Source organism: Peromyscus eremicus, chromosome 1 (genome assembly GCF_949786415.1).
Source record: "Peromyscus eremicus chromosome 1, PerEre_H2_v1, whole genome shotgun sequence".
Classification (NCBI taxonomy): domain Eukaryota; kingdom Metazoa; phylum Chordata; class Mammalia; order Rodentia; family Cricetidae; genus Peromyscus; species Peromyscus eremicus.
This window is the reverse complement of record NC_081416.1, coordinates 190175323-190192972: the sequence shown is the minus strand read 5'-3', so window position 1 is coordinate 190192972 and position 17650 is coordinate 190175323. Positions and strand designations below refer to the sequence as shown.

The 17650-nt window shown below is 35.2% G+C and overlaps 1 protein-coding gene across 1 annotated transcript in view; it reads left to right on the top strand.

Moving 5' to 3' along the window:
* The window catches only part of LOC131903779 (vomeronasal type-2 receptor 116-like), a 46048-nt gene extending 30280 nt beyond the window's left edge, over window positions 1–15768 (top strand). Inside the window, exons 3-7 of the mRNA XM_059254545.1 lie at window positions 8040–8340; window positions 8694–9500; window positions 10271–10489; window positions 12175–12298; window positions 14840–15768. Of these exons, the coding sequence (XP_059110528.1) occupies window positions 8040–8340; window positions 8694–9500; window positions 10271–10489; window positions 12175–12298; window positions 14840–15768 (2380 nt within the window). The remainder of the gene's footprint in view (window positions 1–8039; window positions 8341–8693; window positions 9501–10270; window positions 10490–12174; window positions 12299–14839) is intronic.
* The last annotated feature ends 1882 nt before the right edge of the window (window positions 15769–17650 follow it).

Genomic DNA, 17650 nt, shown 5'->3' with positions numbered 1-17650 from the left:
CTAATCAAAAATTCCTTATTTAATTGTATGTTATTCTTCATTTATTTTTTATTCTCAAAAATGATACAATAAGTTGCTTGTTTGTTTATTGATTTTTGTTTCCAAATATGACAATTGAAATATTGGATCTTCCTTGGCCACGCCTTTACAGCCACATGTTTCTCATATTAGGTCTTCAGAGGGAGGATGGGTTTATTAAAGTTTATCTGGCTCTTCAGGACACTCAAAAGTCTATATGTAATCGTGTAAAAAGAGGTGATGCCACCAAAAGTTGTTACTATGGAGGGATGTGATGGTAGAGTAACAAGTTTGCATATACTAGATATCACTGATTTAGCAGTAAGGGTGTCAGATTTAGAAGTTGGCAATAGTTTCTTCTTGTTAAAACAGCTATGCCTGTCTTCAAAATTTTTTAGCTAAATTAATTATTTACTAATCACTTACTACCAGAAGAATTTTCTCTTTTACAGGTCTTTCCATTCATTTTTAACAAGTTTTTAATCTCATTTTCATGGATGTGGTCGTAAGAAACATTGAGAGAAGACTGTGGCCACTTAGGTTTGTTTCTTACTAAGTCAGAAATAAAATTAAGTTTGTGGTAGTGAAGTATTTTTGTTACTACAAAAGAGTAATATGTGTGTGTTTCTCACTTTCTATTACTCCCTCAAAATCTTCCGATGTACAATACCTTTCCTAATTTTTCACACATGTTGAGGAACAAGAAATGTATATGTCTTAAAGCTAAGATTATTTTGTAAGGCTTCTGATTACATTCTTTATTACACTGAGAGAGTGCAGATATGTTTTCAAAGAGGGAATATGTCTGCTCTCTAATTTTCTTTGTCTTTTTCGTGCATATAATTTTTACATGCCTAGAAATGATCATCTTAATTATCAAGATTACAAAACATCTTAGCTGTGGGCAGGAATTTTTCTTCACTACTTTGGTTCTTGTGTGCTCTTAATTTTTAAACAGATTTTACTTTAGTTAGGGATATTATAACTATTCAGATGATATGATATACAAACATAAAATTATATCTTAATTTCCAGATTAATGTAAGTTTTCTTTTGAGGCAACATGACTTAGTCTAATGGAGTGCACATGATACAGACTTTACAAGACATTTTTACCAAAATTTTTGTGTGTGTCCATGGACACTCTTGCCTCAGGTCTCACATGCAGGTGAGAGATCATCTGTGAAGGACAACTTAACCTCCCACCATGTGTGTGTCGACATCAAATTCATCCCATACTCAGTTCTAGGGTTTTGCCCTAGGTGAACTATATTATTTTCCATATGACAAATCCTGTTATACATGGTGCCTGTTATCCTTCCAAATTAAAATTGTTACTGTCTCTAGAAATGTATGAGATGAAGAACATGTCTATCCCATTGTCTTTAAATTTTGGTTGACTAGATTTATCAAAGTAGATTACCTCAAATCTCCAAACATTTCTTATGTTAATAATGTGACAAAAATCCATGTATCAGAGGAATATTATCTTTTACATTTTGGATGTTAGGAGTTTTTCCTCCTCTACTATAAATATATGCCCTTTTGTGAGCAGTTTCATACATCAAAATCGAAAAGCATTTCCTTGCATCTTATTTTAAAATGCTTTGCAGTGGGATGCTTGTTTTAAAATTTTTTTATTACTTCATTTATTTTTGAAATTGTAATGTAATTGGAGTATTTCTCTTTTCCTTCCTTACCTCCAAACTTTGTCACATAACTCTTCTTCCTCCCTTCCAAATTTATTGACTGTTTAAAAAATTATTAATACATAATCATAAGGATGCACATATATATACATGTTCCTAACTACAAACAGATCAGTCTCCATTAATGTACTCCTATGCATAGTTTTGAGGATGACCATTTGATATTGGATATTCGATGGTTTTGCTTTTCCTTGTAGAAGACTATTTCTTTGACTTTTGATTTCCTTAGTTGCCTCTAGTTCTTTGTCTAGAAATAAGACCCTATGATCTTTCTCCCAGCCACTTCGGTATATCTATTATTGTATTCTTAATTCATATCATGTTCAGGCAGTCATGTTCATGAAACTTTCAGGATAAGACATTGATTATAAAATGTAAAAATTTTCAAACAAATAACCTAACTTGGAATGACCAAGATTTATCAACATTGCTTTTTAATGATAACAATAAATGCTTTTATTATCTTTTTTCAAGACAAATAGTTAAGAGCAACACCACATACACATAAATATAGGTACATTGTATTTTTGGGGAATTGAAAAAAAGCAATAAAGAGATATATCTATCAATTTTCTGGAGCATAACTCAGACAGTAAAGTCAGCTTTCATGTTACCGCCCAGTCTGTCTTCCTTTTGTGTATTAGCAGTGAAAATATCTTGATGTCTATCTATATCATGATTCTGAGCTCTTCCCTCCATTGCTGCCTGTGGCCTTATAATTGATCTCTTCTTTCCATGAATTGAAGCTCTGTGGCCTTTTCCCTTCATATGGGCAGAGTAATCTTTGAAAGCTCTCTACATCCTTGTATGAAGGTCTATGTGGACTGCCTTAATTTATTAGAAAGCCCTTCTTTGGTGTCCATTCTGTTTTAGCCACTGTGCTTTGTTTATCCTCACTTGGTACTTTTCATTAGCATGGAGATCTTATTTGGTAGCTCCCCTTTTCTTAGGGTGTTTCACAAAGAATGTGTAATCTTCCATGTTATTTTACAACACAGCAAGAAACACACATACAGCTAATGAGATACACACCAGCCTACCTGGTGTAAGAATGTTTTTGGGGTTTTCGCAGAAGTGAATACTGATAGCTGTCATTGTTAGCACTATGGGAATTCTTTTATTACTTACCTCAATGTGTCACTTTCAGAAATATATGTTATTATCTATCACTGTATTCACATTCAGTAATAATTTGGACCATTTTAGACTGATTTTGTCTAATAAGATTAATAAATATTAATTTATCCAATGTCACTCTCATACCTAATGTAATTGAGTTAATAAATAATGACATCTATGTTTTCCAGTTGAAATTAGGCAATGCAGGGATAATAATTCCTACATCTCCTTCTCTGATTTCTAAACCTTTCAGTATGTCTGTCCATCATCTACATCTGTCATCCTGGGACAATATTGTACATCATAGGTTACTAAAATATATTTATGAAGAGTCAGAATCTTGTATTTTTTTTCTCACCATTTTTGCCAATTTTTATGTTTTTCATGTTGGTCAAAATTTTTAAAAATTAATGTCCATGAAATATATTTAAAATCCAGAATCAATTTTAACTAGTACATAGGAGATAGGATTGAACTTTCTTGCGTATAACAATAGTGAATATCGAGATCACAACATTTACGTACTTGTGTATATCATAACTTTCATTGGTTTTGAATGCAGCTGAGTGCTCATTCTCAAAATCCTAATTTCATTTTTTTTCTTTCTATTTCTTTCTTTTGGGTTCTGGGCAGATCCTAACTATGCTTCAGTGATATCTTGGGCTCCCTTTCTTTTTTTCTGAAGCCATTTTCCCTGCAATGTGGCTTCTCCATCTCTGTCTGACCTCCATGTTTGATGAACTCAAGTACTTAAGCATGGCTGTGTTTCTTCTCTCTCCCATTGTCCTCTTCCAAGAAACTAATATGATGTACTTCAGGCCTATCTTAGTGCTTTTTCATTTTAAAAATCTAATAATAAAGCATTCAAGCAGCAAAAAACACACATTTTAGTATCATATATGAACTTGACATAATTTTTGATGTTCTATATATAGAAAAAACAAAGATCTAACATATACTGTTCTGATTTTGTGATTAAAGTTTTCATCCCCTTATCACTGCTTAGTGGTTGGAGGCTTTGAGCACCTCTGCTATCTTTACATGGAAAATACAACAGCGATTATGAATATAATATGCTCATAAGACTACATACATGTAAGAAATTCTCAAAATGCATGCATTCTATGTGTGTACATATATACATATGCATACACACACACACACACACACACACACACAAACACACACACATTCAAATCTTTCCGTTAGGAAAGATAACTTGGTTTCCACTATGAAGGACTTTTAGGCCCATTTCCCTTCCAGTACATGCCTTTCTTTACTTATCATTTTGGTGTGTCTGGCTGCTTTTTTGGTGTTTAAATGCTTTCATGAATTAAGTGAGAACTTAAGTACAGTGTGTTTTGATTATATTCACTCCAGCTCCCACTCTTTCCATATGTGCTCCTTTATAATAACCCTCTTGTTCAACCAATTTGACATTTCTTCTTTTTCCCCAAAGAATCCTGTCTATGTTGTGGTATTACTCATAAAACTGTAGCCTTCTCTCGACTATGGTAAACCTACTGGAGTTCAAAGCTTTGAAAATAACTGACTATCACAAAATCTATCAAGGACAAAATCCCCACGGCTAGTGGTGTGATTTCACACAAAACTCTCTTCTCTATGCTTGAGGTTTTTTTTTCTAGCATGATGTTTTGCAGCTCTGGTGCCCCTGATACTATGCATTTGTATCTACAATTACTCTGTTCTATCTGGAAAATAATTTTCTTTTAATTATCTACAACCTTTGGAAGAACACTGAGATTTTTGCGCCTGAGAATAATGTGTGTTCCTCATCTGAAGTTGAGCATTATCCAGTGCCTCATTCTCTCCAAAATGATCAGTTAAAGGTCTCTGTTAATTTACACCTACAAGCAGAGGTTTCTGTGACAAAAATGGATCAATGTTCTCATCTATGGTTTGAAAAATAAATTATTAGGAATCATGACAATTCTACATCTGTTTAGCATAATAATATTTTTTATCTCTCCTTGGGCTTATGGTCTCTTTTGTGTTTCAAATAACCATGCTATGAATGAATTTCTTCTCATGGAACATGTCCATGATCCAAACAGAAAATTATTTGAATATTTGTGTAACATTTCTTTTCCTATTGCATCAGAAGGCATGTCTTATTAGGTCAGTTATTTTTGCATCTTGCAGGGCTCATAACTGGATGATGTTAACTAATTTGTATTCCTGGTTTGATATATACAATTTAGTGTTTAGGGTATTCACTAGAGGAGAATTTTGGAACATTGTTTAAGCCAATAGAAAACCTTTCTTATCTAGCCTGCAACTATATTGGGTGATCAGAATCCCAGGGTAGCATGGAGACTTTCTCAGGATGAGCTTTTAAGTACAAAAAAAATGTTCTGTGTTAAAATACATCAGTTAACAAGAACAGTGAGCAAGAATTCAAACCACAGAAGCAAAAAGCAAGTTTAATACATTTAAAGTCTTTCTGAAAACTATGTGTGTTGTTCTCATTTCATAAGGTGGTGCTGTCTATTTGCTGATATTTATATCCTGAATGGCACTTCCACCATCCAGTCAATTGTGCTAAGTTCTGGAGGCCTACTAAGGACTGGGGCACTGCTACAATCACCACTGTAGTCCCAGAGACCCAATAATACTACATATACAAATTATATATATATATATATATATATATATATATATATATATATATATATAATGTTATAAATCATCCCATTAGGCTGAATATCAGCTACCCAATAAGGCAAAGTGTGCAGGTTCAATTTGGGATATTAAATTTCTTTGTCCCTTGTAAGTGTCCTATTGTTAATTAAGGCTAGCCCTAGTCACTATAAGTATGTCAGTCAATGGGCTGACAGTCTGTTTAATTCACCACAATATGAGTAAAGAGAATGACCTTGTAGGGTCCTTAACTGATTAGCTCCATTGTCCCTTTGGCTATTCACTTGACATAGAGGATATCACTCTACTTAAGCAAGGTGAAATTGGTGGTGGACTCAGAAGATGGCTGGGTATCTCAGATAATTCAGTGAATACCCTGTGTGGAGAACTGGAATGCCTTTAGTGACTTGATAAGGGAATGATTAAAGAGTTTTGTCAACTGCTTGTCTCTGAGCCTTGGAAGAAGGTGGGGAATTCTTCCAAATATTATCTCATGGGTAGTTAATCCCTCCCTATATGGGAAACAGTAAACTGAGGCACAGTAAAGGAGGAAGCCTATCCACCTTTTTCTAGATGCTAATGAGAATTTTGTTGGAGTTTCATTTGATGTCCTGTTCATTCTTTCTGCCAGCTCAGAACTCTGAGGTCTAGATACACAATGAAGTTTCTGCTCTATATCTAAAGCCATAGCTATTATTTAAGAGGGTTTGAGTTATGAAAATCAGGATATTGTTGGACCCTATTGCTAGAAGGCAGTCAAATTGGAAACATTCATTTATCTCTGATCTTTTTAGCTATTTGAACACTTTTAGTCTATGTGGGGAACACTTTTAACCACTCAAAAACAGTATCTTTAAGAAAGTTGCAAGTATTTTTCTTTTCCCCAGCAAGGCAGATCTTGGTTGAAATCAGTTTTTCCAACGTTTGACAGGGTGTTGATCTTTCATTTGGATCCCTTCCTGAGTAAGGACTGTCTGTTTTCAATTTATTTTAACACAATCCTGGTATATGGCTGAGATATACCATACTTGTGTGTCACGCATAGGTATAACAAACATTGGTCTGAACAAATAAGAAGGTTTTGTAGTACCCAGGGGAATAGCCTGGTAAAGGTTTGTTACCAGAATCCAGCTAGTTATTTCTGAGATAATGAACTTTTCCTCTGGTACATTCCATCAATACATAGGTGATGGAGGAATGTCTTTCTGTATACTACAAATATGTGTTGTTCTGATTGGTTGACAAATAAAGCCATTTGGTTTATAGCAAAGCAGCTTAGAGGCAGTGGGAAATTCAAAAAGACAAACAGGAAGAAGGGAGGGAGAGACACCAGCGAGCCACTGAATGAGCAACATTTAATGGGATGCAGGTAAAGCCACAGAATATGTGGTGATACATAGAATAACAGTTATGGGCTAATTTAAGATATAAGAGGTAGCTAGCAAAAACCTTGAGCCATGGCTATGCAATTATAATTAATATAAACCTCTGTGTGTTTACTTAGGGGATGCAAGTGGGAGAGATTTGCCCCAACTGCCATCAGGCCAGGACCTAGGAAACCTCCTGACTACATATAGTTTTGTACTGACCATTTTTCTTTACCCTGCAGTCATAGGTAGCACTGGTTTGTGGTATGTGTCATCAGAACATCAATAAGTTTAGTGTCAGCTGTCGGACAGTGAGTTAAACTGTGTGTCCATGGAGGACAGCAATTTCTAGGGAAGCCACATAGTCCATAGGAGGGCCCAGATTTTTTAATGTCCTTTTTTTCCAACAATAAGAAGCCATCTTTCTCTATAGATCACACAGTTGACATACCCACTTGTAAAATCATATCAACTGATGGTCCATGTATATAGTAGTGGAGTTTTCTTTTCCCCATATGAGATACTGGGCTAGAACAATCAGTTCCTCTTCCTGGGATGAGGTTCCTGGTTTAGGCACTAATAATTTTATTAAAAGTACATATTGCATCTCCAACATTCCTGGTTTCATCATTCATCTGGTGACAGTCTTGTCTGAGCAGTAGTAGGTCATCATCAGGCAAGTGGGATAGCTTGATTCATGACAAACTGAACTCAAGTTGGGGCCAGGAGTAGAGTCTTGTACTGGGTCAAACAGTCATTAAACAGTTGATGATTTTTTTTCCTCAGTATGGCTACAGGGTCCAATCATTTGGATTGATGTATCACAGGGAATTTCTATGGTCCCAACATTTGGGTAAAACCCCTTTGTCTTTTTTGTCATGGACTGGCAATGAAAAGGTTTTGGGGCATCTGGAAGTTCTAGGGCTTGAGCCAAAATCAGAGATATGTTTAAAGTCTTGAATGTCTTTTATTTAGTCCCAGTCAAGATTAGGGTCTTAGTTCTCCTACTTTGTGCTTATGTATAGGCATTGCAGTTTCCACAAACAATGAAATACCCAGCTGCACCCAGGAATTCTGGGATCTGTGCTTTAGTCTTTGTAGTTGGAATCTGCAGTTCTGTGTGGTCTGTAATTTCCTCAGGTATGTTTTTATTCAATCTCTGCAGTTATAATTTTAAAATACACCAGTTGGTTCTGGCCCTGGTATTTGCCATTGAGGAGATCAACAGGAACCCTCATCTTTTACCAAACATATCTCTGGGATTTGACTTCTATAATGTCCCATACAGTGAGAAAAACATTCTTATGAATGCTCTTATTTGGCTCACAGGCCTGAGTAACCTTCGCAGTCTTCACTGTAATTATAACTGTTTAAAGGAGAGAAAGACAAGTGCTGTGATAACAGGACCATCGTGGGTAAAATCTGCCCATATTGGGACACTGCTTCAGCTCTACAAATTTCCACAGGTGAGGAGTTGTATGGGAAAACAATGTAGATCTCCTTTGCTGACATTTCCGGTGTGTCCATAGGTAAAAAGTTATAATTGGATTAGTTAGATATCAATGACAACTGTCCAGACAATTGGATATTGACCTCTATTTCAATCACTGGGAAAAGAAAGGGGAGGTTGCAGTACAAAGAGGATTAATAAAAATAGAAAACAGGCCAGTAATTTTCTGAAAACTTCTCTCCCAGTAATTTGTCTTCAAATCAGGGTGAATTCATCATTTTGCTACCATTTCCACCTGTTTCTGCAGAACAAGGATTGTGCGTAATGCCATTGTTCTTTCTCTTGTTTCCAATTTTTTTTTCTCTTCAGCTCACTGTTGGTCCTTTTGAGCCTATCTTCAGTGACCGAGGTCATTTTACTTCTCTCTACCAGATGGCCCCCCAAGGCACAACTCTGTCCCTTGCCATGGTCTCTTTGATGCTTCATTTTGGCTGGACCTGGATTGGGCTGCTCATGCCAGATGATCACAGAGGGACTCAGTTTCTAGCAGATATCAGAGAAAAAATGGAGAAAAATCAAGTCTGCATAGCTTTTGTTCAAGTGATCCAAAGCACCTGGAATTCATTTTCATACAAATACTGGAAAAGTCTTGGCATCATCCAGGAAACATTGGCCAATATTATCATCATTTATGGTGACAATGATTTGTTACAAGGTTTAATGACAAATCTAGGGCAACAAATTTTGACAAGAAAAGTCTGGGTCATGACCTCTGAGTGGGATGTTACTAATATTGCTGATTATTTCTTGCTGGATTCATTCCATGGAAGTCTCATTTTTTCACAACACCATGAGGAGGTGGCTGAATTTAAAAATTTTATCCAAACAGTTAATCCTTATAAATACCCAGAAGACAATTACCTTCCTAAGTTGTGGTTTCTGTTCTTCAAGTGCTCATTTTCAAAGCTGGATTGTCATCTTTTGGAGAACTGCCAACCCAATTCTTCCTTGGAATTACTGCCTAGACATATGTTTGACATGGTAATGAGTGAAGACAGCTACAATACATACAAGGCTGTCTATACTGTGGCCCATAGTCTCCATGAGATGAGTCTTCATCAAGTACAAATGCAACCATTTGGAAATGGGGAAAGATTGGTGTTCTTCCCATGGCAGGTAATATTCCTTCCATTGTATTAGAGCATCAACAATGTGAAATTTTGACAGTCTTCAGAGGCACCAAACTAGGTATTACATATTTCAGAATTTTACATATAGTATATGTATGTATACATTCATATACACATGTGTGTGTGTATTTGTGTGTATGTGTGTGTGTGTGTGTGTGTGTGTGTGTCCATCCACAGGAGATTTTTCATGTGTTATCCTATCTTCCATGTCAGTGCAGATCTTTCTGTTCATGTTGCTGAGGAATAAGGTGCTAGTGGCAAGGAGGAAATGATTTTAATGAATATAAAAATTGTGTCACAAATAGCTGCACAATTTTTTCATTGTAATGATTACACCAGAAACCTAAGAATTTTCTTAGTGAAACAATGAAAGCTCATTATCCCAAGTTGTTAGTACATAAATAATTTCTTTTAACTACTATTTAGTCATAAGTATCCACATTTTACTTAATGAACTTTGGGATGAACCCTGTGTGTAAATGAGTATAGCTCTCTTTTAAATAAATTGAGATTTGCTTCAATCAATACTCACCGATTCCATTCCTAAGTTTGTATAGAAGATGTTCTTGAAGCTGTGTGTTCCACAGATGTAGAATTGTATCCCATTTACATAGGTCACCATTGCTGATCTTCAATCATACCTACATTATTATCGTGTCCTACACCACAGATTATGAACTTTGAGAGTTATTCTATAATCCATTGGTGGTCAAACTCTCAGATCTACATTAAAACATGTTCTTGCATCACTTTCAGCTTCATCCTTTCTTGAGGAATATTCACACAGGAGCCAATATGGCTTTAGAATGGAAACAGAAGTTAGTAGTTGATAAGTATGATATTCTCAACTTTTGGAATTTTCCAAAGGGTCTTGGACTTAAAGTGAAAGTAGGAAATTTTTTGCCCAATGCTCCACAGAGTCAACAGTTAACTTTATCTGAGAAGATGATACGATGGCCAGAAAGATATTCAGAGGTGGGTTATATATTATCTCAATGCATTAAAGTTATCATAATAATACAAATATATCCTCCAGTATAACAACTTCTACTTTTGAAATTAAATCCCAATGCTATAAAATTTTCAGTAGTCAAAGACAAAAAAATAACTATTAAAAGACAGTGCTTTATAATCACCTGATTATTTAAAAAGGACTTTTTAAGCTTTAAATGTCTGCTAATATTCAGTGGTGCATGGCTTAAATTTTGTCATTTTGAAACAAATTAAGTACACCTGAGAAGTGGTATATGCAATCCTCATAATATCTCACAGGACACTCTAATGTAGAAAATCTCTACATTCACAACAGAAAACTGAATAAGTTATATTTTCTTGCTATGATCAAACACCATCACCAGAAGTGACTTTTGGAAAAAAGAGTTTATCTGACTTATGGTTCTGGAGTTTCGAGTGTGCTTTATATTCAGGAGGCATGCCAGTGTGTCGCATCTGTGGAGAGATGGGTAGGAAGCTGAAAATAAAATGTCTCAGTCCACACACTGGAGGCAGAGAGTGAATACTGAAATTAGGTGAGGATCATAAATTTTCAAAATCTCCAACCACTGAAATAATTTTGCCAATAAGTCTGCAACTCTCAAAGTTGCAATAACTCTCAAGATAGCACCACCATTGAGCAAATATATAGTCACATATCTGAGTTTATAATTGCCACTTTTCATTCAAACCAATACACAATGTCTCTATTAGAATTCCTTCACTGTATCTAAAATTTGAGTAGTTCATCTTGATTCCATGCTTAAAATTACAGAAGATGAACAGTTATCATTTCTTTTATCCACCCCTTGAATTGAAATACTATAGCGTGCATGTGTTTATGTTATTACTTTTTCTGCTACTGAAGATACATACATACCTAATGTAACTTAAGCAGGTGTTTCTTCTGGATGACAGTATGAACCTTCAGCCCTTATCTTTCGAAATTTATTGCTCTAGGAGCATGAGGTTCCCGATGACATCATATTCTCAGTCAATAGAAAAAAAGTGAATACAATGAATAACCTTTTTCTCATTCTTAATTCTGATAAAACAGCCTACAGAATGATGATGCTCACTCTTAGAGTAAATCCTTTAAACTTTTCTTTAGAAACACTCACAGGGATGCCCAACAATTTGTTTACATGGTGATTATAAGTACTATTAAGTTGACAAGCAAGACTTACGATCATACTGGAAATAAAAGCTTCTCAATGCATTAGAAAGCAAGCTCAGAGACAAGATCCATCTGGAAGGACCGCATGACCTTTTAGGTCATGTCTTCTATGACCTCCGTGCATCAAAATTGTCCCTACCTCATTATGATCCAAACTGTCTAATAATGGTATAATCCTCAGACCAGTTTTGCATAGATCACAGATGCTCAAATTCCTTTTCTACTTTTATAGGAATAAAACTTGCAAATTAATTATGTGATACTAAAAATATTATTGAGACTTTCTTTCCTTTTTTTGTGATAGGGTTTCTCTGTGTAGCTTTGTGCCTTTCCTGGAACTCACTTGGTGACCAGGCTGGCCTCGAACTCACAGAGATATGCCTGGCTCTGCCTCCCGAGTCCTGGGATTAAAGGTGTGTGCCATCACCGCCCGGCTTGAGACTTTCAATAAACCATGAGAATTTGTTAATTTTGCTCCATTTTCTCTCAGATTCCTCATTCTGTGTGCAGTGAGAGTTGTGGGCCTGGATTCAGGAAAATTACCCTAGAGGGCAAGGCTGTTTGCTGCTATGATTGCACTCCTTGTGCAGACAATGAGATTTCCAATGACACAGGTAAGAATAAATCTTCCAGGAATGGTTCCACATTTCTACAGGATTCTGCATTATCTTAAAACCTGAAAAATATCTAGAAAGAAGTCAGAAAAATGTATTCCTTCTCTTATTTAGTATATGAAATGTTCATCACCATGTCTTGAAATAGTGCAGAGTAGGCACAGAAATTTATAATTGATTTACATCTATGATCAATTTCAGCTATTGTTTTCTGCAGGAAACACCTTTTCTCTGTACTAATCAATATGCTTTATTTCCCCACATGATTTAACACATAGTAATAAAGTGTGCAAATTGGATGTTTCCCTAACTGTATTTTAATAATGATTAGAACTCACCTAAATGTAGGATAGGTTATTTTAATAATGATTCTTCCCAGCAAGAACAGAAAATTAGCATTTTGTGTTTAATATCCCCACTATATAATTCTTGACTGTAGAGCATAACTAAAATTTCAATTTTCCTTAATGAATAGGATTATGTCCATTTTTATGCTCCAATTCTGAGAACCATATATAAAACAATATCCTCAAAGCAGTTCCAAGGGTCTGTTACTGAGAGTTGTACCAAGACCTAAGAGCTGCAATGGAATATAGAATCTCCATTTAGAAGAAGAGGTCCTGAACATATTCACAACACATTTCATTGGGAAGAAAAAATCTTTAAAAGCTCATATTTCCATACCTAATACTAAATTTGTGACCAGGTTTATTTCAATTTTGAAATTTTGAAATGTTTTCTACTTTTTGAGAATTTCATACTATGTATTTGGATCATATTCATACCCTCCCAAATCTTCCACTTTCCTACCTAACTTCTTTTCTCTCTTGTTAAAAAAAATTAAGAAAAACTCATTGAATTCAGTTTCTGCTACCCAAATACTATTTGGAGTGCAATTACGGATGGAATATGGACTAATTCCTACTGCCACATTCCTAAAGTTTAAAGTGTCTTTCCATTATACCAGCTATAAGGTCAAATAACTTCTCAGCTAAGTGTAGTATTTTATGCCAACTCTCAATACATAATGATATTTGGTCTGCCCTGAGGTTTCACATGTTATATGCATGGTGTCAAACCTCAAATTTATATATTCAACTGCCCAGCTGTGTCTGCAAGTTTCTACTCCCTTGAAGTATTTCAGGACCTCTGACTTTTACATTTTTCTGCAACTTCTTTCATGGATTTCCCACACTGAGATGTAAAAGATTGTGCCCTCAAGCTTTTATTAAAAAAACCCAAACTTTTAGTGAATATGCATGCACAAATTCACACACACACACACACACACACACACACACACACTCACATTGTCGTTTTTCTTACATGTATCATTTGCCTTTAGTAAGGAATGTAGTTATACATGTTAGTCCTCCATTAAAACTTAGAAAACTAAAACAAAATGAACACCTCCACATAAAAGAGAAGGAAATAACAGAGCCTGAGTTTATATCTTGAAAGTAGGTCCTAAGAACAGATATAACAATGTGTCACGATAGCTGAAGGAAACATTTTTTACAAGGTATATAGAAATATGTTTTATTCTACTAAAGTGAGTTCAATAATATGTTAATAAAATTTGTCAACAAAATAAAATTGAAAATCTGGTGATTAGTTTCTTTGTAAAATCATACAAAAAATGACAATGGAAATCTGGCGTGCATAAATCACTGTTCTTGTACTTCAAATACTATAACACTGTTTAATTCATACCCTAAAACTGTCTCAATAGTTCTGTCCTTTCCCCAGTTTGAATGACGACTATTCACTAGTGCACTAGTCAAGCCTGTAACAATGTAGTAATGCCTATTCATTAAAGCTTCCACAGAGAAGAGTCAATATTTTTATGAAAATAATTTCAAGAGCATACTCACTCTTTTGCACTAATCAAATTAATAATGTGGTATGACTTATGATGTGGTTTCAGAAATAAAGTATATTTATGTATTGTAATTCAGTATTCTAATAACTTCCAAAAGAGATACACCAATAGCACAAGAGGCCTGAAGGTATATAAGAGAGAAAACTGTAAGGTATATTTAATTTACATCACTATAAAGAAGATGGGTTGTATGAGAAGCTACTAGTAATTGATAACTACTACCAAAAGAGGAATATCACTTTTTATTTAAGGTTGTGGACTCTGAAATGTTGCCCATATTCCAGTTGTTGCCTCCATAATATGTAAATACTACCATCACTGAATAAACTCAGTGAGTATTACAATGTAAAAAGAAGAGACAAGAGAGCACATTAAGTTGGGAAGTAAAAGTGGGAGAAGTTGAGGAATGGAGCAAGAGGAAAGAGGGCTGAGTTGGATCAACACACTTTATAAGTTCACATAAATAATAACTGAAATATCAGATAAGGAAGTTGGGTGGTATAAATATGAAAACGTTCACTATAGAGTTTGTGTTTCTTTGTCCCTGAGAAAACAGGAAAGTGATATAGATAGTAGTTCTGTCCAAAAGTACAGAAAAATGGCTTAGAATAAAAGGGATAACTTCAGCTTGGATTAAATCTCACCTCATTTCTGATCAGATATGGAAAAGTGCATGAAGTGTCCAGAGAGTCATTATGCAGAGAAAGAGAAGAAACACTGCCTCCAGAAAGCTGTGAGCTTTCTTAACCATGAGGACCCCTTGGGGATGTTTCTCACAACCATAGCTCTGTGCTTCTCTGTACTCACAACTGTGGTTCTTGGACTCTTTGTGAAGCACAGAGACACTCCAATTGTCAAAGCTAACAATAGGACCCTTAGTTACACATTGCTTATCACACTCACTGTCTGTTTCCTCTGTTCCTTGCTCTTCGTTGGCCATCCCAACACCACAACCTGTATCCTGCAGCAGATCACATTTGGATGTGCATTCACTGTGGCTCTTGCCACTGTGTTGGCCAAAGCTATGACTGTGGTTATTGCCTTCAAGGTTACTTTTCCAAGGAGAGTGGCAAGGTGGTTAATAATATCCAAGGCTCCGAACTTCATCATCCCCATATGTACTCTGATCCACATTGTCCTCTGTGGAATCTGGCTAGGGACCTCTCCTCCCTTCCTTGACCAAGACTATCATGCTGAACATGGACATATCATCCTTGTGTGTAACAAAGGCTCAGATTTTGCCTTCCATGGTGTACTGGGATATCTCTGCTCCTTGGCACTTGGTAGTTTTACGATGGCTTTCATGTCACGGAATCTGCCAGACACATTCAATGAAGCCAAGTTCCTGTCATTCAGCATGCTGGTGTTCTTCTGTGTGTGGATCACATTCCTCCCTGTCTACCACAGCACCAAGGGGAAGGTCATGGTGGCTATGGAAGTCTTCTCTATCTTGGCTTCTAGTTCAGCCCTCCTTGGGTTCATTTTTGTCCCTAAGTGCTATATTATCTTAATAAGGCCAGATAAGAACTCAGTTCATCATATCAGGAACAGGCCACATTCTAGAAAGAATAACCCTCTCAAAACCTAGTTTAAAACTCAACATAGTTCTTATATTAAACATGATTTCACAATGAAGTCCAGTTGATCTCTACTGAAAATATGTGTTATGCAGTTAGAGTAAGGGTTTGATCCTTTGTGTTTTTACATGGTCGTCTGATTATAGGAAAATTTCTGTCTACAGTCATCCAATAGTATTAGAGTCTCTTTGTAGTGGAGCTATTGGAGTTATCCACACTTGAAATCCAGGTTGTATTTTCATAAGAGCAGGACCTCAGTATATATCTGGGCTTGTCTGAAACCTTCTATAATATAGACTGCTAAATTCATGTTATTTATTTAAATTGCTTGAAAGCATCAAGTATATTCTCTTTTCCAATTGTACTCATCACGTTTTCAATTTTGAAAGTGTATCCTAGTAAAATTTTATCTTGTCTTTCAATAACAGTGGTAAAATATATAGATCAAAATTTTATTTTATATTCAAATTTTAATATAACAGATTTTTACAAGAATATCCACCTGTTAAAGTCTCAAGGCTCTTCACTAAATTATTATGCTTTCATTCATGTTTATGTAATTATACTGAAGAATATGGGATTTTCAAAAGGTAAATATAATCTTCTTGAACATAATATTTCATCAGTCATTGAATAATATGTTGCATGCTAAGTTAGAATGTAGACTTACTTCAAATTATATTTTATTACCCAATGTCAAATGTCAGTCAATCAGAACAAGTAACTAGGTCTAACTACACGGATCCCTTATTTGCCCTCATATGATGTATGTCACATCCACCTGTTTTAAGTCTAGCTTAAAACCCAGTTCTTTTTTAATCTGGGAATTTCACATCATTTATCGGAATGCTTCTTCTAATTAACTGCTTTTCCTCAAATTAGTATATACTCTTCATTTAAAATCATGAATAGGTAAAAACGTGCCACTTTCTTATTACATATTTCTCCAGAATTCATCACCACTTCATACAAATACATACAATATATGAAGTAAAATATTTTCTATTTCCACATTATTAAATAAACACAAAATTGTATAAAATTGTTAGACTTTTACTACTGTGAGTTTTGTCCTAGCTCTGGTGACTTTTTGCTTTTATGTGTATATCCCAGGCTAGGAGGTTTCACAAATGCTATTGTTAGCTGTAATTGAATATAATTACTGTTGTCAAGAGGGAAACCAACCCTAGTTATGGAAACCAAAGCAACAACCAAGAACTTTTGAAGTCTTGCATCTCGGAGGAGAAGCCACAACTGCCATTTTACTAAATTAGCATAGTCCCTAAACATTCTAAATATTTGTTCTCATACATACAATTAAGTCTGTTCTTCAGATCTCTTTAAGGATATGTCATATTGAAAGAGTTGCATAAAATTATACATGGCTACAAGCAATCAAATTGAATAATTGTGGATCCCAGTTCCAATTGATACATTTGCAGTAAATATTCCCCTAAGGTTCAGGTTTCATTGGTGAAGATGGGACAGAAAGAATCTAAGTGCCTGAGGACCTGCGAGTTTGCTGTGAGATTATGTCTCTTAGGAATGTTATACATTAACCATAAAGACACATAACGTATGATCAACATGACTTCATAAATATGAGCTGAATTAGGAACACAGCAATAGGCATGCAGATGTGAATGGCAAACCTAATTAGACATCAACCATACAAGGATTACAGGGAACAAAGTAAAGCTGACAGAGGAAGAAAAAGTCTTCCATGAGGCAGAGCACACTAAATGATTTCTAAGACAAAAATGGTATTCATATACAATTTAGGATTGTATATTTATATGTATTCATATACATGAATCATATAGTACATAATTTATATGTTATAATTTCAATTATATGTATATGTTGTATGTTATATAAGGTATAATTTTTATA